The following is a 24,225-nucleotide window of genomic DNA, read 5'->3' on the forward strand; positions in this document are numbered from 1 at the left end:
ACCAAGCCCAAAGAAGTGAAGAACACCCAGGAGGATCAATTCGAATCCACCCTGCACCCCCACCCCATGGACTAGCACCCTGCAGACTTTAAAGCCCATAGAGACCAGTCCATCGCGTTTATCACTTTATTGTGTCTCTGTGTCCTCCTCTTCACTGACTGATGTTGGTTTATAGCATCCTAACACTTGGTAACCATATGAGGTACAAAGAAATGAACAAGGGAACATGGAAGGGAATTACTTTCTACAATGGAATGTATCCCCAGACTTACTGCCCTCCCCTCACATCCCTGACTCTGGAGGTGGTACAGTCTCAGAAAGGCGAGTCTATTTTTGGCCATGTGTGGGTCGGACTGAGGAGAGGGGCAGGTGCCAAGAGTTATGGGAAGATTGCGGGCATAAGTTAGAGCACAGGTCTCTCATGTTGCAGTAGCTAGTCTTTCTTTCCCTCTGTATTTCGTCCACTTTTTTGCTCTCCAATCTCTAGCTTTCTTGGATATGACTTTGGAGAATATGGAAAACGTGGAGGTGTTTGATGCTGGGGAGAAGGGAAGAGGCCTGAAGACCACCAAGGAGCTGTGGGCAGGGGATATAGTGTTTGCTGAGGCCAGCTTTGCTGCAGTGGTGTTCGACAGGTAGGGCCCTGGTATAGGTTTGAGTTTCAATAGCCATGCATCTATCGTCTAACTGAGGCTTCTCAAAATAGTGTTCTGATGACCATTGCCAAGAACAAGGGGTGAAGAACAAGTCTAATTCAAAAAGTGACAGACAAATGTATCTCACTTTGCCATTTTAAAATGACTATGCTTAAATTGGCTCAAGGCTTATTCTACTTATCTTTTCAGTCATATCTACTGTACTGGTCATCAGTTGAGCTGGTCTTGTGTATGCAGTGGTCACATTGATGCACTTCTACATAATTTTCAACAATAAGGTTAAAGCTGTCCATTACACAGAAATGTTTCATGTGTAAGTCCTAGCTAGTATTGATTAGTATTTAGTATTGATACATTACATAGCCATTGGAAATTAGAAACTTTAATAAAACAGCCTACATGGAAACCCTAACAAATTAAACTTTTACATTGTATTAATTAACTTTTATCCAAAGTGATGTACAAATAGTGCATGTAGAATGTACAGTAGAAGATATGGTATGGTCTATATTTACAACTAGCCACATTCCAAAGTAACCTCATCTCAGCTACCAGGCATGGTGAACAACCATTTTGGTATTATAATGTATTAAATATGGTTAACGAATTGATATTGAAGATTTCAGTTGTGAAAAGGACATTGAAAAGGGCATGTTTTATATAATATAATATTTGCTTTCATAAAACAGCAATAACGTGGAACTGCTGAACACCATTTCCATTGAGAGGTTACCTGAGAAGTTTGTGATAACAGGTGGCTGAGGAGAGGGGGAAATATCCATCCATTTGAAGTGACAGGTCATTACCACTATCTAGTCATTACCTTCTGGTACAGAACAGTTACGGTATTAGACTTTACACTTTGAAAGCAAAGAGCAGATATTTTGGCATAGTTTAAAACAATGAAAAAGAACAACTAACTATCAAACTAGTAAAATATTTCAGTGGTTCTGATTCATTTTATTTGTTTGGTTTTGATTCACTTGACTCAAATTATGAGTGTTGTAGGGATATCTAAATCATCGGTTATAGTGGTCACTGTAGTTTATGATGCCAGTGTGGGACCATATAAGAACTAGTACAGCAAAGACAGCAGACACAGCAGGTATGTGCTGAGAGGACCATACCATTCGGAGGGACGAGGGTTGGTGTTTTCCAAAACCAGGAAGGAAAAAGACTGTGTTTGAAAGAGAAACAGTGAGGACAACAGAAAAAAGAAATCTTGAGTGTTTTCTTGTGTGTTTGGTGTCTGTGTGTATGATGATGAGAGAGAAAGTTGAAAATGTGTGTGTGTGTGTCCAGTTCCTGGCAACTTATACAGAGGCTTCACAGGGCTTTACTGTATGCCAACAATGACTACAAGCATGAACCATCTTGTTCTATTTCATTTTAGACCCACTCCCAGACACCTCTGGATACACTGTATGTACACAAAAAGATACATATGTGTCTGTTAGGTGTGGTGTGGTGGACTCTTTTTGCAGTAATAGGCACTGAATATTTTAACCTTTTACAAATTTTGAACATTTAGAAAATGTTTTTAGGTCAATTGAACTTATACTTTAGGTTTTGTATTTGTCAAAAGCTACAGACATGCTTTAGTAGTTTCCCAGGTAGACATGTGTTTGTGTAAAAAGTATGTGTTTGTGAGATGCCTGTTCAGTGTGGGAGATAAGTGCATGTTTGTAGATTTGGTTAGTTTAAACATGGAGGCCGTTTTAGCAGCACATGGCAGGAGGCCTGACAGTTGAATCAGTCAGGTATCTTTTAATGCTAGACACACATACATACACAGAATACACGTGCATACATACATAAACACACACAGCTTTTGAGGCACAGAGTTAGTTAGTATTCTCTGTTGTTTTTCTGTTCCCTGAAGTCTACCTGATTTCAGAATGTTTTTTGGATAAGGTCTCTTTGTTGTGTCTCCCTTGGGGGAAATACAAAATAGTATGTGTACAGTGTTATTTTAAAATGAATAACCTGCTCTATCCATGTCAATACTGTTCAGAGTTGTATTGACTTTTGAGAAACGTCCTTGATGAATTGATATCTATTTTATATGTAGTATATCCAGTATCTGCATTTTAATTTTGAGAGTTAATTCATCATGAAAACAGACATGTATGTCTCTCATGGTTCTAGCTCCAACTTCTGCATCCATAAATAGCCTGTGTTCTTGTTCGGGTATGACATTCCGGAGAGATGACATACGGTATAACGGAGAATCCATTTCATGCTTTATCTTATTAAAGAAGTGACGTGCAGGGGAACAAAAATCCTATATAGGGCACCACGGAAACAAAAAGAGGGAGAGAGGACTCATTGAGAGTATCATCATGTTTCTCTAAAGTCATCTCAAAATAGCCCATTGTGTAAATGTGTTATACATATAAAATAGGAGCCAATATTTCTTAGGAGCTTGGAAACGGGAAAAGGAGATAGTGTCGGAGAGAAAAGAACTGATAGAAAAAAAAAAAGGGTTGATTAAAACGGATTGAAATGGAAAAAGAAGACTTGGAAGGCATCTACAGACATAGAACAGAGCTCACTGATAAGTTATGTAAGTATGGCTACCCCCTTGACCTTGTTAGGATGAATGGTTCTTCCACCCACCAAATCCTTAACCTTATATAGGTGCCTGCACTGAAAAAAGTTAAACGACTTTTGATATGTTCTCAAGTACATTTTTACATAGGTGTAATCCAAAATCATGGTTTCCGGTTCAAACCTGTTCTGTTCAGTTTGGCTAAAAGCTAATAAAACAAAATTTTACACAAATAATTTTGTACTGAAAAAAGTGAAACGACCGTGTCATTTGTGCATTTTTAAATTGGTCTATTCCAAAATCATGGTTTCCGGTTCAAACCCGTTTTGTTCAGTTTGGCTAAAAGCTAATAAAACAAAATTTTACACAAATTACTTTGTTCTGAAAAAAGTGAAACGACCGTGTCATTTGTGCATTTTTAAATTGGTCTATTCCAAATCAAACCTGTTTTGTTCATTTTGGATAAAAGCACATAATACGCCCCTTAGACAAAATGTAAACATTTCCTAATTTTAGTGAAATAGTATTTTTGCTTGACACCAGAGGTTTGTCATCACATCAGGTCACTGTGTTAAACTTTGCCACGTTAACATTATTGACTTGATCACAGTTTTCTAAAAACGAGTTCAGATTACCTTTGACAACTAAAATATTTGTATTGTTGTGAGAAAGTATAACTATCGTTTCAGCATAATGATTAACCCAAACTTAAAATCTTTACTTCATCAATAACTAAATTCAAGTTCTGTTTACTGAATTAAATTACATTTACACTCAGACACAAGCAATTTCTCAGTATTTTTAAGAAATTGCCAATGCTCTGGGACATTCATGCAAATGATTATGTAGCCTAAGGGGTGTTTGATATTTTTATATTAATGTTTGTATTTTTTCCTTTGTGCTATGCAGCGATTTAAAATAGTCTTGTATTTTCTGTATCGTGTTCTCGATATAGAAAATACTTGAGGAGACTAAATTTGTATTAAGATTGTTCCTGTTACTATATCCATGCCTCAAGAAACCAACCAAGGAGGCTAGAGTGGTAGGAATAGTGCTAATGTCAGCTGGTAATTGTAATGTTGTAGTTGATTTGGTGTTCAGAGTTTTGTGCACATTTGCAAAGTGCACAAAATACAAAAGCATACATATATATTGAATACAATATACAACTTCACAGCATTGCATGGCACAAATGAAAAAAATATAACTTGAATGTAAACATAGCAAACATCCCTCAGGCAGAACTGTACATGCAAGCACTGTATAGTGAATTAGGCATACAATTATGACAACTGGCTCAACCATTGTGCATGTAATGACTTCTGTTATTAACTAAATGTCTAGATGTTTGTGGTGGTAAGACAATTTAACAGAGAATCAATATGATACATTTTTAGCAACAGAACATGAGCAATTGATAATGTAGGAAACAGCAGACAAATGAAGGCTACATAATCATTTGCATGAATGTATTACATTTACATTTAGTCATTTAGCAGACGCTCTCATCCAGAGCAACTTACAGTAAGTACAGGGACATTCCCCCGAGGCAAGTAGGGTGAAGTGCCTTGCCCAAGGACACAACGTCATCTGGCACGGCCGGGAATCGAACTGGCAACCTTCTGATTACAAGCCCGCTTCCCTAACCGCTCAGCCACCTGACTCCCTGATGTATTACAGTTTGGGCAATTTGTTTATGATAAGGAGAAATTGCTTTTATGATGTGTGTAAGTGACTAGAATAGATGATGTTGAGGGTAGATGGCTGAGCGGTTAGGGAATCGGGCTACCAATCAGAAGGTTGCCAGTTCGTTTCCTGGCCGTGCCAAGTGACGTTGTGTACTGGTACTTAGAAATGTATTTTATTGTGTCCGAAAAGCTAATTCACCAAACTTAAAACATGTTGTTTCAGGAGTTGGCATAACGCAGAAGCATAAGTAAAAAGTGTTGCCTTAATTTAGTTTGTTGACCCAATGTCTTAAAGAACACTACAGTATTTTAGCGGAGACACTCTCGGTTCCCAGCATGCCTTGAAGCAGGACAAAACAGACTCTGTTGGGTAGTTCGAAAAAGCATTATTTAAATCTGTATTGTTGAGGTTGTGTTTATTTAGATGTATGTGTTGTTGATAGCTGTTAGCTTGGTTAGTAGTTTAGTTAGTCACCTTAAGAGTGTAAGCTAGCTACTTAAATCGCTGCCAAAGTTGTTCAATACTTACAAACATCGTATCCTTTTAATGAGCAGCTCGACCACAATTCACTCATTGTCCTTTCCTGATTTTCTTACTGTAGACAGCAGCTGTATTGTGTATATTGTGTTGCGGTCAAGCAAATGCTTGAGTAAACCTCCATCACTGTTCGCAAGAATGTATAGAAATATAGTTTGTACAGAATCAGAAATATAACTTGAGATTAGGAAAATAGCTTGTCATGAAATTAGTTTTATGGTTTATTCAAAATACTTAGATGCAATAGTAAATATCATGTTATTCCAAAAGGGTTCAAGTTAAAAAAGAAAAGTTGTCTTTATAATAATATATATATATATATATATTGTAATAAGTAGACCAAAGACAGGCAAATACCCATAAAATGCACTCTTCCGTCATATCAGTTTTTTCTTTTATGTTTGACACTCCAAATGACTCATTCTAAAACCAAAACTATAGAAATGTATTTGGAACAATAAACGGGATAAAATAAGTAAGTAATCTCACTCTACATACTGTATTCTCTCTATGCAGCAAAACAGGTTTTAGTTATAAAACTGCTGTAATTAATATACAATTAAATGTCTCCTTGGTGGTCCTTTTATCAAATCAAATCAAATGTATTTGTATAGCCCTTTTTACACGCAAGCATGTCACAGAGGGCTTCACATATGCCCATAGAACTGCCCCTCAACCAACCTAAACCCTCAAGGAAGACAAGGAAAAACTCCCCAAAAACGCTCAACAGGAGAAAAAATGGAAGAAACCTTGGGAGGAGCAATTCAGAGAGGGATCCCCTCCTCCAGAGACGGTTGGTGAGAGAGGAGCAGAACACAGGCTAAACATAGTCATACAGTGTCTATGGGTTTTGAAACACCAAAATCCATTATTCAACTTTATAGATGTAGGACAGGACCGGGAGACTCGCGACCAGGTCCAGCGTTGGCCGACCGACGACCAGGCAGGTGCTGACAACTCAAACCCCCCACACCACAAGGGATGTGTGTGGGGGGGGACAGAAAGAGGAGAGCAGGGATTAGAGAATGCCAGGAGCAGCTAACAGTTACAGTCATAATAGAATGAGATCCCCACCGGTCAAGTGTGGACTCGTGCAGCAATTTAACAGAGCAAAAAAGGGGAATTTGATGCAACCCCACACACCAAGACAGCGACAGCCCCCCTCGTTTGGAACATGAAATCTGTTCCAGGGGAAGAGAACTCTAAAATAAGTTATACTTATAGAATAAGGATGGAAACAACCCGTCCCCCGTTGCCTCCAACTAGTAACATACTTACCTTTAACAGTCGTAGAATTGACTAAACAATAAAGTTTTTAACCTAATTTTAAATGTCGAAACAGTATCAGACTCCTTAATTGAGACAGGTAATTTGTTCCAGAGAAGAGGTGCTCTATATGAGAATGCCCTACCTCCAGCAGTTTTTTTCTTAATTTTGGGAACCACCAGATAGCCGGCATCTTGAGATCTAAGTGTCCTTGCGGGGCAATAGGGTGCAAGGAGACTGGAGAGGTACAGTGGTGCCAATCCATGCAGAGATTTGTAGGTTAGTAGTAGAACTTTGAAGTCAGCTCTGGCTTGGATAGGGAGCCTGTGTAGAGAGACAAGAGTAGATGTTATGTGATCAAACTTTCTTGTTGTGGTCAATAGTCTAGCAGCAGCATTTTACATTTACATTTAGCAGACGCTCTTATCCAGAGCGACTTACAGTAAATACAGGGACATTCCCCCGAGGCAAGCATCTGACCTTAGACCTTAGACCTAGACGGCGTCAAAGTCTCTCAAAGCCAGCTGGCTGCCTTGCCCAAGGACACAACGTCAGTTGGCATGACCGGGAATCGAACTGGCAACCTTCGGATTACTAGCCCGATTCCCTCACCGCTCAGCCACCTGACTCCCTCAGCCACCTGACTCCCCCCGGTGTAAATTTTTTAGGTGGGTAATTGGGAGGCCAGAGAACAACACATTGCAATAGTCCAATCGGGACGTAACAAATGCATGTTTTATTTTTTCGGCATCATCCTTTGAGATCATCATTTTCGTATTTTGGCAATATTACGTAGATGGAAAAATGCAGTTCTGTTAATTTCCTTAATATAGTACTCAAGCGAAAGGTCTGGGTCCATTGTGACTCCTACATTTTTTACCAGCTGGCTTTGAGAGACTTTGACGCCGTCTAGGTCTAAGGTCAGATTGGAAAAATTATTTCTATATTTTTTAGGACCGAAAATTTGAACCTCGGTTTTATCCGAATTTAGAGGAAGGAAATTTGCAGTCATCCAAGCTCTCAACCTAGAAACACATTTTTCCATACCATGTGGAAATTCTCCAGACTTTATAGACATATATAGCTGAGTATCATCTGCATAACTGTGAAAATTTACCCCATAGCTTCTAATTATGTTTCCTAAAGGCAGCATATAGAGTGAAAATAACAGAGGGCCTAGAACTGAACCCTGTGGTACTCCGTATTTTACAGTGGAGCTCCTGGATGAACAGCCATCATAGTGGACATATTGTGATCTATCAGATAGATACGATCTAAACCACTGAAGTGACGTACCAGAAATCCCAACATAGTTCTCCATACGTTCCAAGAGAATCTCATGATCCACCGTGTCAAAAGATGCACTTAGGTGTAGAAGAACCAGGACCCGCGTCAGAGGCTAACAGTAGATCATTGACTACCTTGGCTAATGCAGTTTCAGTGCTGTGGTGGAGACGAAATCCAGACTGGAGAGGTTCATAAAGCTGATTTGAGGAGAGGTGCTCAGTGAGCTGTTGTGCCACAGCCTTTTCTAAAATTTTGGAGAGAAATGGCAAATTTGAAATTGGCCTGTAGTTGCTAAGACAACCTGGATCCAGGTTTGTTTTTTTAAGAAGGGGCTTAATAATAGCTTGTTTGAAATCATTGGGGACTTGGCCAATTACAATAGATTCATTAATAATACTAAGCATGGGTGGTCCAATAATAGGGAGAAGTTCCCTACAGAGTTTGGCAGGGAGGGGATCGAGAAGGCAGCTAGTGGGTTTCGAGGAGTCTATCAGCTCGATGAACGCTTACATAGAAATAGGGTTAAAGTGAGTGAGAGCCTCAACATGCAGCATGCTTGGTATAGGGGAACGTTTTTTTTGGTCTAAGAAATCTAAGAAATCATTGGGAGAGAGATCTGAACTAACACAGTGTACTTTTCTTAGTGAGATTTGCAACAGTATCAAATAGGAACTTAGTGTTGTGTTTGTTCTTACTAATCAACCTAGAGAAATATTATTTTTTATGATTTACACCCATAGAAATGACTGCAGAACATACATGGAACATAAATTATGGAATAAGTTATGGGCCCTGTTTTAATTTGAAAAATCACTAATCTAAAAGCAAATGTATTCACATTAAAGATCTTTTATATAGGTTATATTTAGAACCGTAAATGTCTGTCTATATATATTTATATGAATTACATCAGGGCCTTCTTCAAGGAGGCCATAGACCTTTCTCTCACTGAAACCTTCTCTTATCGTCTTACCCCCAGTCTGTATCACCAGGTTTGCCACAACTGTTTCCGTCATCAGACCAACCTGCACCGCTGCGCTCAGTGTAAGTTTGCCCACTACTGTGACCGCACCTGCCAGACAGCATGCTGGGAGGAGCACAAGCAGGAATGTGCTGCCATCAAGAAGATAGGGAAGGCACCCAATGAGAACATCCGGTAAGGAGAAAAAGACAATTTAAGTGTGCACGTGTGTCAATGTGTTTGTGTGTGACCTGACACAAGTCACACACACCCGTGTGTGACCTGTGAAATGACTAAATGTAAATGTTACCTTCTTTAACTATTCTTGTGGGGACCAGAAGTCCCCTCAGGAATAGTAAAACAAGGACAATTTGAACTTGTGGGGACATTGTCTTGGTCCTCCCAATTTCAAGTGCTTCGGGTGGTTTTAGGGAGTTTAGGGGTAGGATTAGTGCTAGGGTTAGAGTTAAAGTTAGGGGTAGGAAATAAAGGATTTTCAATCTAACTGAATTTTAAGTCCACTCAAGAATAGCCATACAAACAGTGTGGGTGTTGGTGTATGCATGTGTGCGTAGGTAGGTTGGTAATTTATTGATCACAATGGAAAATTGCAGCATTACGGTTACTTTTAATACAAAAGTTCAAACATAGAGAAAGGTGTAGAAAGTACAAGTGGCAAGAAGGACTACCGATTGCGTTCCTTGTGACACCAGGGGGGTGATCAGTCTTGCTCTAAAAGTGGTTCGTTTCACCACAACCATGTCATTGAGGGGGTAGGCTACACTGTCCACAATGACCCACAGCTCCTCCACTTCCTCTAGGGTGCCAAGGTTAGTCTGTGGAACAGAGCCTGCTTTCCTGAACAGTTTGTAAATTATGTTGGCATCCCCTGCCTGGCATAGAAGATGGCACCGGTGACCACAGACTGGTAGAATGTGAGCTGCACACGTCAAAGCACCATAGTCACCTCAAGAAGTAGAGCGTCCCTTTTTGTGAGGGCCGTGGTGTTATCAGCCCATTCAAGCCTGTTCAAGTGGATTCCCAGGTGCTTGTATAATAGGACCCCCTATTACAATGTCAGTCCCCTGGGTAAGAACAGTTGTTGAGGGGGCCTTAGTACTCTGGAAATTCACCTCCATTACCTTTGTCTTAAAGATGTTAAGCTGCAGACCCTCTTGAACCATCCCATGGGAAGTGGTAGACGAGAAGTTAGGAAGGAACAGGGAGAGGCAGAGAAAGAGTAACAAGGGAAAATAAGAGTATAGACTGGAAAAAAATTATAAAAGAAAGAGGGAAGAAATTAACCTTTTAAGGAGTGAGTTCTAAATGTTACCGACGCTTCCACCAGAGTGAGTTATTTTTCCAAAACAGAAGCTAGCTAGTTTTAGTTAGCTTCCGTTACCTAGCAACCTAGCATAATACTCGTAGCAATGCTACTACCTGCTAGTGTTACTTGTACCTGCTAGTGTTACTTGTTGTACATTTTGAAGCCATACTATAGCGTTTGTCATATAGTTTTTGTCTATCGGAAAATAGTCGGTTGGAATGTTCAGAATCACACGTGTGACGGTACTCTGTGGGGCCCGCTTTCGAACGATCACATATGTGTGACGCTACTCCTTAACGGGTTAAGAGGGCAATCATATCTAATGTATTGAGCATGTCCTTAAGAGACTGTGATGTACATTAATTGGCAATTTCTGAATCAATGCATTACTTTACATTATAATAAATCACTTTTAGTCTTGCAGCCCGCATGCTGTGGCGCATGAAGAAGCACACAGGTATTGTGTCAGATGGCCAGCTGACCTCCGTGGATCAGCTGGAGGACCATGTGGCCGACTTACCCGTCGACGACCTCAAGGAGCTCAAGATTGACGTGCACAACTTTCTGGACTACTGGCCGCACAACAGCAAGCAGTACACTGCTGAGTACATTGCACACATCTTTGGCATTGTATGTAACACCTTACATCATACTTATGTACAGTGCCTTCAGAAAGTGTTCAGGGCCTTCTCTTTCTCAGTATTTTGTTGGGTTATACACTTAATTTAAAAGTGATGAGATGTTTGCAATCAGCTTTCATCCAAAAACAACATGGTTACGAATTGAAAACACATTGAAAGTTTTTTTTAATTGAATAAAACAACTTACATTTTGATACTTTGCTATAATACACCACATTGAACTCAGCTATGTCCTATATATTCTTTGATCGTTCGTGATATTGGATGTAATGATAGTTAAGTGAAGAAATTATTTAGAAAGGCACATACCTACAGTCCCACTGTTCACCATGCAAGTCAGGGCAAAAAAACAAGCCATAAAGTCTAATAAACTCTCCATAGACCTCAGAGATGGGCTAAATGGGTTTATTTTCGTTTCAATTTTATCTTGCCTGCTATATCATCTCAATTTCTCCACATACATAAATAAAGTACCTACTACCTAACTACCTTAAACAATCATGTAAATAACACAACCAAATGGAAAAAGGGGGTCTGAATAACTTAGCAAGGTTTGTGATATGTACCGTATTTTTTGGAAAACAAGACGCATTTTCTATAACCCGCACCCCACCAGAATGGGAGCTTTGTGTTTGTAAATCTGATTTTAACCCTTTGATACACAAGCTATGCTTACCCCCTCTTATGCACAACATGGGTCTAAAATGACCCGCATTAATTTCCTATGACATTTCATGTATGGCTGAGTGTTTGTTTGGTATATATTTTTAAATCAATTAATTTCATTTATTCAAATTATTCATTAAGTATCTTGTTTTTGAGTACCATAAATCATTATTTAAATGTTTGTCTTTCTTTTTTCTCTGAGCAAAAAAACTTTGTGGTATTACATCAAATGTACAGACATGGGTCTAAAATGACCAATATGTATTCACTATGGAATTTGATAGAAACACATTTTACAGCTCAACACGGCTGCTTTCAGGTTGGGAGAGGTTCATCAGTGACAACATCATTGAGGAGGTTCTGAAATGCAACAACTAACAGTGCATTCACACTGCAGCGACGCGATGCGAGCGACAACATGTTTTCCATTCATTTTCAATGGAGCCAGGCGAATTGCTTGCGTGGTGCATTGTGGGACGCGACGCGACCAAGTTGAGATTTTCTCAACTTTATGCAAATGAGGAGCGATTTTCGCTAGCGATGGCCAATCGGAGTGTTTTCTTGTTTGTCGTAACGTAGCAACCATGGTGAACATTTCTAGGTTTCAAGGTGGAGGAGAAACTAATCGTTTGTGTGGCTGTTTACCCAGTCCTGTAGGATACATAGCTATATTCGTACAGAGATGTTAATTTAAAAAAACGATGCATGGCGCAAGGTTGCCGAAGTTGTTGGTGCTTGTACTTTCAAATTCAGTCTAGTCACATTACGTAACTTTGTTCTGTGGTAACTAGCTAGCTAGCCCGGCTTGAACTCCCTATCGTATCGACAGATTAGCAGAGACTTTGAGTAATATAATAAAACGTTTTTTACACATGTCAACGTGTATGTCTATTAAACAGTTTTGTATTTTGTATACAATTTCTATTTTGATCGATGTTGCGAGGACATAAACCCAAGTCTGCACACTTGGCCATGACAACTACAACAGTGACTTTAGAGAACTGCATTCTACATTAATCTGTTTGAAACGCCCCGAGCGTGGTGAACTGTGGGAAGGCGAGCGATGGCAAGCGATTTGCGTCGCTGCAGTGTGAACGCACTGTTAGAGATGAAGAGCTGCAGCAACAAAGGGAAAGACTGGTGAAGCATCGACAAACAGGAATTTATGGCCTCTATCAGTTTGACTCTCCTTGCATGGGAGTACAAGAGCCTAAATGTGGCCTTTGCGGGAGAGTTTTGGGATCCAATTGCTAAATCCAATGTTTAAAGCCACCATGGGGCTAAATAGATTTGAGGATATCCTCAGCTTCATAAAGTTTGATGATAAGAGCTCTTCTTGTGGCTGGGTGGTAGTTGCATTTAGTTTTTACCCCACATCTTTCCATTACCTCTTTAATATACTTTTGGAGCTGTGACTTGGCCTTCATGCGCCTCACATGACAAGGTCCTTGCCTAGCTACTTGATGAACTGCCACTTGGTCACACCACCTATGTAATCAGGGTGTTGGTGCAGAACTTAGTGTAGGCATTGAGGGTGGCAACATCCAGCACATTGTGCCAGACACCTCTGTGTTCTCCACTTACATGAGTAATAGTAGTGCAAACTATCTGATCCATTGTGTCCACTCCTGCTTTTCTTTTATTACAGTACTGGATCACAACATTGTTGTCATCCACTGCTTTGCCATCATGCATGGTGCTCAGAAGGACAACAGCCTTTCCCTTCTTCAGCACATAGCTGACCATAGTCATGTTGCCATTGAATCCAAATTGAATGGCAACATGACCATGAAAAAATTTGGAACTTGGCATGTCCCTTCATTTGGATGTCTTTGTGACTCGTATGTTCGGTTTGTTCTGGTGAAGAGTCCCCGCAATGTTCAGGTTTTTCTCAATAAGCTTTCCAGTCAGAGGGACACTGGAAGGGTAGAACACTCAGCCTACCACATATGGGACCCTCACATCGCACATCCAGAATAATTCCACATTTTGCAGGCTTGCTGGGCATGTATTGCGAACACTGCTCATCTCTGGTGACAAAGTTACTGGGAATGAAACGTTGTCTGCAATTAGCCAGGAAACTGTCACACACATACCTGAATGCTGCTATGTGATGTGTTTCTTGTTACAAAGCCCTGTTCCTCTTGTCATCAAAAGTCAAGCTTGGATATCATCATATCTCTTTAGCCCCATGGTGGCTTTATACATTGGATTTTGCAATTGGATACAAAAACGCTCCAAAATGGCCACATCTAGGCTCTTGTCCTCCCCTGCAAGGAGGGTCAAACTGATAGCGGCCATGAATTCCTGTTTGATGCTTTTCCACTTTAGCTGCTGCAGCTCTTAGTCTCAAAGTTGTTGCATTTTAGGACCCCATCAAAGATGTCACTTGTGAAGATCTCCAAGCCTAGAAGCAGTTGTGTTGAGTTGTGAAATGTGTGACAGGTGAATAGTTATCCACAGTAAATATGTTCCAAGTTGCAAAAATTAACTAATATCAAAGATTTCTATAAAACTCCATAGGAATACATATGGGTCATTTTTGACCCTTGTCTGTAAACTGAAGGTAGTAACAAAAAAACAATGGTTGTTTATAAAGTAAGAAAAGAAAAATAAGTATTTGTGGCAATCAAAAACAAGATATTGAATGAACACTTGGAATATTAAATTATGAAATGAGTTGATTTCAAAAGATATGGCTAAGAAACACTCAGCCATACATGAAATATCATAGGAAACTAGAGAGGGTAAAATTTCTGGGGAAATTGTAGGGTGTGCTTTCTTGCGTCGGTTGCACAGGGGTCCGTTTTTGAATGACATTTTCACAACTGATATTTCTGTATATTTTATATAAAAATGCGTACTTATTATTTATATAGATTCCATAGATTTAAAAGCATTTTTTTTTGTGCTGCTCATTTACAACTGAAAATACGAGTGAAGTGTAGAATGAAATAAATGTCATTGACATTTGGCAGAGCGGTGTAAAAATGTACCTAATCTCTATGACTTTAACGTCCTTTCAAGTTTTTCCCTTCTCGTGATATTTTCAGGCATTGAGCCTACTCATATTGCATTAATTTATTAATAAGGAACCCCCTTTGAAGATTATTATATGACGTTACCGGCAGTAGAAGATGGAATCGCGATTCAAACAGTACCATCTGCTAACTGAAAATATTCCCCCAAAAACGTAAATAAGCTTGACATTTATTTAGTGGAAAATCGCTCATTCATAAAAAGCTCACTGGTAGCGATCAATGTCAGTAACAATGCAAAATGCGATATAGCCAGGGATGTAGTGGGGGCTAAACGCATGTAAACGCCGTTTACTCACCTCCCGAAATTTGGAAATAGCGTTTATCCACCTCTAAATTGCAGAAATTGCGTTTATCCACCACTAAATAGCGTTTATGCACGTTTACGCACATAAATTCCCTGCGCCTCGTATTCTGCCGTTGGAATAATCCGAAATAAATTTGGTGTCATTTTAAAACAGGGGGGGGGGCTTCCGTTGTACAGTTTAGGCTGAAATTAATTACTTCCATGAACAGATTGACAAAGTTTAGGCTGTGGCAATGAAATTCAGGTTAGTAGTCAGATAGACTTTTGATTTAAGTAAGGGGAGGAACATGTTCTGTCGCCGTTTGACTTCCTAAACAGCTGTGTAGATGTTTTGTAGTGTGTCTCGCGTAGGCTACAGCGTTGCAGTGAGCAACACTGGTTTGAAACCACAGGTAATGTTATTTCACCAACAAATCGTTTACTTGTAATGTAATGTCATAATAAATCTTACAACGAAAATGTATTTGTGAGGAATGTTTATTTTAACGATTGAAAACAGATGCATCATAGACCGCTGTATGTGTTGCCCGGGCAACAGAGGCTAATGTCATGATGCTAATGCTTCAGTGAAATAGTAGACTAGTGTTTCCGAAAGTAGATGTACTTCCTTAATAATATCAGCTTATATTGTACATTATACTTCACAATTGTGTTTCATATCTCAAAGTAAAATAAGTAAATATTAGTAGTTATCACCCTGGCCTCTTTGCTTGTGGTGTTTCTGCAGCTGCCTTGCAGTAAAGCAGTTAGCCTAGCTATCTCCAAGAAGTTAACGAGCTGCTAAACTAATGTTCTGCTAGAGGTAGTCACGCGGGTTTTCGTGACGTTAGTGACGTAAGTAGCGTCATTGACTGTGGCTAGCAAGTTAGCCACCATTAGCTTCACTTTTCGCCACAAAAACCCAATTTCTACTTAAACCGTGCAACGGAACGTAAATAAAAATACAAGCAACTCAATCGCTACCAAGACAAAACTTTTGACACCTTTGTTGTCTATGTCGGCCAAATGTTGACTGAGTTTTAGAGGGGCAAAAAGAATTATAAATATAGCTGCAAGCAGCAACTAGAGAGGGTACAATTTTGGGGGAAATTGTAGGGTGTGCTTGCTTGCGTCGGTTGCAGGTGGGTCTGTCCTCTAAGTTTTTCCCTTCCAGTGATATTTTCAAGCATTTAGCCTACTCATATTGCATATTTCATTAAGAACACCCTTTGAAACAGCTGCAAACCCCCTTTGAAACAAGCTACTGTAACAACGTTGTCACTGGCAGTATATTTCAGATGGAATCGCGATTCAAACAGTACCGTCTGCTAACTGAAAATATGTCCCCCAAAACATAAATAAGTTTGACATAAACGTAGGGGGAAATGGCTAATTCAAAATAAGTTTGCTAGAGGCAAGCTAGCTGCTGTTGCTCCACATTTCACTGATTGTTTGAAAGTGCCGTAAATGAGAATGTTTCTTTTGACAAAGTTTAGCTGTGGCATTGAAGACATTACTACACACTGCCAGTGGGCGAGCCGAGTCTGACTGAGGCTAAAGTCAAAACAAGCCGCCGTGTCACTCAAATTCCAAGTTTTAAACAAATCACAAAAATATGCTAACCCGCTGTCTGTCTTCGCAATCGCCATATCTTTAAAACACTGCCCTCCTTCTGATTTTTGATGTAGAATTGACCCTGGTACGAAAGTAAGAAAATACTCATCAGAGATCGACAACAGCTGACGCAATCGTCAACGGAGGCTGACGGGGCTCTCACGTAACAAACCAATCAAAGTTTTTACATCAACCTACATTAAAATCTCACCATCTGGCTGTCTTCACAATAGTCATATCGTCATAACATTGCCCTCCTTTTTTTTGGTGTAGAATTGACCGAACTATAAAATTACAAAAATACTAGACTACTATGATGCTTGCATGGCTGCCGCCTAGGCAGTCTCACGGGCGACCCGCACTCGCTCAAATTACAAAGACTTTCACGACCTAAATCAAAAATCCGAGATGGCAGTTCCACTCGAAATTGCTTTCTCAACAAAGCCCAATGGTTGGTAATTTTGGGGGTTGGCATTTTTCACTCATAATCCAAGCTCCAATTTTTCGTGCTAGAACGTCTCTATCACGTTGAATCCATGCGTCATTGCTAACGTGTGCTGACGTAGTGACGTAGGCTAGCACTCAGTACCCTTCGTTGACAGAAGACACTTTTTGCCACAAAAACGTAACCTCCTAAACTGTGCAACGGAGTGTAAATTAAAATACAAGCAACTCAATCGCTACCAAGACGAAACTTTTGACACCTAGGTTGTCTATGTAGTCCAAATATTGACTGAGGCGTAGGGGGGCAAAAATAAATAAAACTTATAAATATATATGTGAGAGAACAAAGGTTGTGCTCTCGCCGAAGGATTGAGCACACCCAACTAGAGAGGGTACAATTTCTGGGGAAATTGTAGGGTGTGCTTGCTTGCGTCGGTTGCACAGGGGTCCGTTTTTGAATGACATTTTTACAACTGATATTTCTGTATATTTTATATAAAAATGCATACTTATTATTTATAAAGATTACATAGATTTAAAAGCTTTTTTTTTTTGCTGCTCATTTACAACTGAAAATACGAGTGAAGTGTAGAATGAAATAGATGTCTTCTCATTTCCCCTGCAAGAGGCAGCCTCATCGTTGAATCAAAACGAATACATTTGGCTGAACAGTGTAAAAATCGACCTAATCTCTATGACTTAAACGTCCTTTTAAGTTTTTCCCTTCTCGTGATATTTTCAGGCATTTAGCCTACTCATAGCATTCATTCATTAATAAAGAACCCGCTTTGAAGATTATTCTACGACGTTAACGGCAGTAGAAGATGGAATCGCGATTCAAACAGTACCATCTGCTAACTGAAAATATGCCCCCAAAAACGTAAATAAGCTTGACATTTATTAAGTGGAAAATCGCTCATTCATAAAAAGCTCACTGGTAGCGATAATTGTCAGTAACAACGCAAAATGCGATATAGCCCTGTGCGGAGAAGCTGCCCCGGTAAATTCTACTACAAATATTGACGAAGATTTAGGGGTGGGAAAATAAATTATAATAATATATATGTGAGAGAACAAAGGTTGTGCCCTTGCCGAAGGCAAAGCACACCCAATAATTCAATTCCTCTTTCAATAAGCCCCCGTTCCAGTGTTGAGCATTAAATTAGCTGCACGGTCTCTAGAGATCTTGGGATTAAGACACTTTTTTGTTCTAAAACCGAATCAATAATGTATAAGCCGTATTCAAATATATAAGCCGTAAAACCACAAGAAAACTGTAAAATCGGGGTACAAGCCGCGGTTTTATTTCCTACTTTCCATCCAATTCTGTTGCAGAAATTCTGTTCCAGCCCTTTATCTTCGGCAAGGCGTAGGCTTACCTTCCTCTTTGGCTTATTTTTTGTCAATCAAACTCAAGCTGGAGGAAAGCAAGAGAGGTCAGACAAGAATTGCTGGTGCAGTTTCTAATTGTAATTTATTGTATGATGTTACCTAGTGCAGCTTTATGGGCCAGTGAAGTAACTCTCTCTCTCTCTTGCCTATCCCTATATTCTCTATCCTTGTTTAGTCTGTGGTTTTCTCTCTCTCTCCCTCCTCCCTGTAGATCAACTGTAATGGTTTTACTCTGAGTGACCAGAGGGGTCTTCAGGCAGTGGGAGTAGGTCTATTCCCCAACCTGTGTCTGGTTAACCACGACTGCTGGCCTAACTGCACCGTCATCCTCAACCACGGCAAGTACGTACCCTTAGTGTTTTGCTATAAGTCGCTCGGGATAAGAGCGTCTGCTAAATGACTAAATGTAAATATAAAATACTATATTGTGTATTCACACTTTGAGTTGTGGATTTATAGATAAAGAGTGAGAGAAAGAGAAAAAACATTCAACAAGAAAGAAGATGAGATAGGTGTGTGTGTACTTCTATTTGTGTTGGAGTTTGGCAACCACAATTGCACTGTACTGGTTTTAAAATCTAATTTCTTTTCCAGTCAGTCAGCTCTGAACTCGACCTTCCACTCTATGAGGAGGTGGGTATGCCTGGAGTGAAGAGGGATCCATAACATTTAACCCTTGTACAGCCTATCCACATTCATCCACTTTACGGGCACAATTACTGTTGTCATCAAATAATTACTGTCCAGTTTGAAGTAGTACTACATGACAGTAATGGTAAGGCATTTGTCAAGCCAACATATCTTCAATTTTTCCTGCCCCTGCACTAATGTATTTTAGCAGTTACATGTTGAGGGAAGTCATTTTTACTAAACAAAACCCTCAGGCTCAGCTGTTAGTATATATACTATTGAGAATACTATAAACAGCCTGCCCATATTACCCCTCAAAATGAAAACCAGATCCTAGCAATTTTATTATTATTCTCTATCAGTCCTTTGTCGTATTTCTAATACAATGTTTATTATAAAATTAGAAGACTTATCAGTGTTCAGAGCATTATCTGTGGTTCAGGGTTATGGTTTTCTATTTGGCTTGTACAATTGATCATAACAATGTGGACTTGTTATAACATTGACCTCAAACTAATGTCTACATTAATTGTTTTTGCTAGTTTTGTATGCTCTGGTTGCTCCCTGTAGCTTTGTGACTGACATGATAAAGTGTGTGAATCTGTACTGCATGACCTACTTTACCCTTCAGGGTTGAACTGTTGTTTTTGTCTTTTCCCTCATCTGATCTAATGTGTGTGTGAACAGCAATTATGAAATACCATGAACTAAACCAATGCCCCACAAACAATATTCAAACCACCGCTAAAAACACAATGCCCTCCATTGCCCAACACAGCCTCTCTCTCATCCAGGATTGAGCTGCGTGCGTTGGGTAAGATTGCTGAGGGTGAGGAGCTGACGGTGAGCTACGAGGACTTCCTCCAGTTGTCTGCCGACCGCCAGCACATTCTAAAGCAGCAGTACCACTTTGACTGCACCTGCCAGCACTGCACCGGACACATCAAGGATGACCTGATGATGGCGGCCAAGGAGACGGAAGAGAAAAAGGTGAGAATTTTGACTGTAGGCCCCATGACAAATGAAATCCAGGATTCTATCCCTGTTCCATACAAATTTGAGAAACATTGAATAGGATTTGATTGTGTGGGCATCCATTCTCTGACATAGCAGGGAAGATCCGATCTTCCCTCTAATTTCTCCAAATTAGACATGCTGTGTTTCCTGCCCTTACCACTAAAATATGTTTTATATTAGTATGACATTGTTTTCACTTGTTACGGGATAGTATTCTATAAATTATAACTTGAAAGTACAAGCAGTACAACACTAATAGCATGAGTTAACATTTTGACACGGTTATGTCATGGCTTAATAATCATTTTATCAATCTCTGGATGTTAAACTTGTATGAAATTGAACATTTGCTTGGATGGTTTGTTCATACGTGGGCCTTGTTTCTGCAAGTCATCAACAATTACACCCCTTTTTTTGAGGAATGCGTAATGTATGAGTAAATTACTTTGCATTGGTGTCCCACCTCTCTCCCCTTATGGTTGTCTAAGGTAATGCATACAGTGTGACGATGCATGAGGATGGATGGGCACACTAATGCTACTGATTCCTACATTTACATTTAGTCATTTAGCAGACGCTCTTATCCAGAGCGACTTACAGTAAGTACAGGGACATTCCCCCGAGGCAAGTAGGGTTAAGTGCCTTGCCCAAGGACACAATGTCAGTTGGCATGACCGGGAATCGAACTGGCAACCTTCAGATTACTAGCCCGACTCCCTCACCGCTCAGCCATCTGACTCCTCTGTCCAATTGGTCTTTTTTTTTGCTAAATACAATTCAGTATAGATAAAACGTGACTATGAATGAACATGACGGTTCACCCTCTACTTTCTCTCTAAGCCCTCTGCTGAAAAAGTAAAGGAGGTGACCGACTTCAGTAAAGAGTGTCTTGTAAAGATTGAGATGGCTCGAACCAACGGTGACTACCATGAGGTAGGCTATTGTGCAACAAAAGCAACACCAAAGCAACACCAAAAAAGCTGCCATCTTAAATTTGTTACGATGAATGTTGCAGCTTTAGATTTAAGCAACAAGATTTTCATTATGGATAATTACTGTCCTTAAAAATAAGTACCCATGCCATCTACTTCCACTTCTCCCTTTCATTGCTCTTCTGCCTTTTTATCTGGTCTTCTGCTTTCTCCTCCCTGCTCTCCTCACTCTTTTCTCCTCGTTCTCTTCATTGCTCCCTGTCCTTTTCTCTCTTTCAACTCTCACTCCTTACATCTCTCCTGCATCTCTCTATGTTCCTCTATCTGTCCCACAGGTTGTGAAGCTGTGTCGTGAGTGTTTGGAGAAGCAGGTGAATGTGCTAGCTGACACACACCTCTTCCACCTACGTATGCTAAGCACAGCCAGTGAGGTTCTCTCCTACCTGCAGTATTTCACTGAGGCAGCAGACTTTGCCCGCAGGATGGTGGAGGGATACATGTGAGTAGTGATCAGGACCAACTAGGTGGGTGGTCGAGGGATACAGTATAAGCACATTTAGAACGTGCCAATATGCAATTCCTTAAAGATCCTGTAACGTGGAATTAAAAACAAGTTTTAAGTTCACCACACCACAGAAGAATGTGTTATTAACTACCCATCCAAAAAAACCAGACAGGTATGTTAAATTAGGCTTTGATATCGTGAGAAAATCAGCGGTCTTCTCTGCTTGAGACTGGGGGGGGCGTGTCGCTGGAAGGCACCGCCTCTAGTACCTACGACCCAGATAATGGACGCTACGTCAAGCCGAACAAAACAGTATAGGATTAGAATGTATTTGTTCAATGAGTGAAACATACAGATGCATATAAATGAAGCTGGTTCCCCTGAGCTGTAACACAGGAGTAAAAATGGACACCAGAGACAGCAGTCAGTGAGCTCTCCAACTACTTCTAGTACATTAGCTACCATTTCACCAAAATACCATCATTCTACACCGAGTAGCCTAATATCAAGTTAGCGGTTTGCACTAACTCATAGCAGAGATACCTCTGGAAAAGTTATCTATTATAATTATAACAAGCACACAGAACTGAGTTGACGGCAGTGGAGGGTCCAGGTGCGACCGGAGGAGGAACGGCCGGGAGGGCGATGCTCGGTACGGCTCCGCGCTGCAAGAGAAGCCGTGTGTCCGTGAACCCCGTCTCTCTGGTCCATGTTAAAACTATCCGCCGTGAAATGGTCACTGCAGAGGCGGCTTCTGGAGTTTATCCGAAGCTTTCCATGAGCGTGGCTCTTCACAAAATCAATCCACCTATTTGTCCTTTCCTCATCAATAGGGAAATTAAATAGCGTTGCAGCGCAGCTGAAGTTCTTGCATCCAGGGAAGATGCAGTTGCGGGTGGAGGGAGACATCCTGAAGCTAGCTAGCTAGCTGATGTAGGCTACAATAACAGTACAGCAGGAGGACCCATTCAGTGATCTGACGTACATCGGTCAAAGTGACGTAGATCGGTCATTTTTTGGCTCCGCCCATTAAAACCTGATCTGAAAACGAAATAGAAACTGGTCTAACTCCATATTTCAGTTCATATCAAAGTTTTCGCGCTTTGCACAAACTCATTTCACACGTATATAATGTACTGAGAAGCAAATCATGGAATTTGCTTTACAGGATCTTTAAAACCCAATTTCTCATCCCTATCACTATGCCTCAGGAAGCCTCTTCCACCCTGCCTTAGTGGAAAGTTGTTGACAAATGGTTTAAAGGTGGTTTCCTAATTTGATTTACTGTATACTGACTTATTTATATTAGAGAAAGTTGAATTGCATTTTTTATTCTGTTGCCCTACTTGGTCTCTTTTATAATTTCTCTCTGTTCTTTTTCCTCCACCTCCTTAATTCCTTCTCTCTCTTTAGGAAGTTATACCATCCCAACAATGCCCACCTGGGCATGGCCACCATGCGGGCTGGGGTGACCCACTGGCATGCAGGGCTCATCGAGGTGGGCCATGGCATGATCTGCAAGGCTTATGCTATCCTCATGGTGACCCATGGGCCCAGCCACCCCATCACCAAAGACCTGGAGGTACCCTACAGTAGTCTGCACAGCCTGCATGAGGTTGATTTAGCTTTTAATTGGTTGCTTGAATTGACAAAATACATTTGCTACCTAAAGTGCTATCAGAATAGGATATTGGATATGTGTTGTCAGTCTGTAATCTACTTTAAGACTGTCATGAACTGTTATAGTCCCACTAGGATCATAGAAAAAGAAAGTGTGCTGCTTGAAAGGACCCTGTTTGGTGGTTCATTTTGTATGACAATCTACAGTATGGCATTGTAATTCAGAATATAAGGCTGTTCATGGTCTCTGGTTGTAACTTCATTCATGGACTAGTGTTAAATAACTGTGTCCTTCCATTAGATCTCCCTAATGCATATCAGGAATCACTTCAGGGGTTGATTTAGAAGAGTAGATTAAATTGAGATTTGTCCATCCCCAAAGGAAAATCCAGATGTCACATCAGGCCCAATAAAATGTACAGCAAAATGATTAATGTAAAAAGAGTAAAAATAAGTATACACAAAATAATACAAGTATACATAGAAAGATTGCACAGTAATGATAAAAGTATAAACAGTGATATACAAGTATAAACAGTAATAATACAATCATGCACATTAACTTTACAGTATTGCTTACAACAGTATTTAAAACCATCGTGTATCTCTTTCAAAATGTCCGGTGTGCAAAGACAAACTTAAACTTAGACCTGTTCTAACTCCTGACTCTTATCGTTTTTCTTTAGTCTATGCGTAGACAGACGGAGATGGAGCTGAGGATGTTCAAGCAGAATGAGTATATGTACCAGACCATGAGAGATGCGGCGCTGAAGAACAAACCAATGGGCATGATGGCTGAGCAGTCAGCCGCTGACGAAAAGATCAAGGACCTCTTCCGAAAGCAATGAGCTCCTCTAGATTCTTACTGTCCTCTGAAACAACAACTTAAATAAAGCCAGGTCTCATAGTTCAGGCCTACCTTGTTTCCCTTCCTGCAACAGCAACATAAAATTGTTGGTTCTAAAGCAGTTTTCGTTTTTAAATCCAAAAAGCTAGCCTACACCCAATGATGTGTATTGTCCATGTCTTGAAGGCTAGACTACACACAATTATATGTGTTGGCCATGATGTGGAGCTCAAAATCCAAAGTACTTTTTGGTACTATACTTGGACTGCTGAATTTGTGACTAAATCAACTCACCAATTAAATATTTAATGGGAAACTA

At 40.1% G+C, this 24,225-nt stretch overlaps 1 protein-coding gene across 1 annotated transcript; it reads left to right on the top strand.

Moving 5' to 3' along the window:
• Nucleotides 1–393: 393 nt before the first annotated feature.
• Nucleotides 394–24,225, top strand: LOC136956026 (histone-lysine N-methyltransferase Smyd1-like). Its single transcript, XM_067249834.1, has 10 exons — nucleotides 394–635; nucleotides 8,966–9,142; nucleotides 10,691–10,904; nucleotides 18,567–18,697; nucleotides 18,950–18,988; nucleotides 19,780–19,975; nucleotides 20,843–20,935; nucleotides 21,270–21,433; nucleotides 22,853–23,021; nucleotides 23,746–24,225. Exons 1-10 carry the CDS (start codon nucleotides 499–501, stop codon nucleotides 23,905–23,907), a joined length of 1,482 nt encoding a protein of 493 aa, XP_067105935.1. The 5' UTR covers nucleotides 394–498; the 3' UTR covers nucleotides 23,908–24,225.

Source organism: Osmerus mordax, chromosome 14 (assembly GCF_038355195.1).
Source record: "Osmerus mordax isolate fOsmMor3 chromosome 14, fOsmMor3.pri, whole genome shotgun sequence".
Classification (NCBI taxonomy): domain Eukaryota; kingdom Metazoa; phylum Chordata; class Actinopteri; order Osmeriformes; family Osmeridae; genus Osmerus; species Osmerus mordax.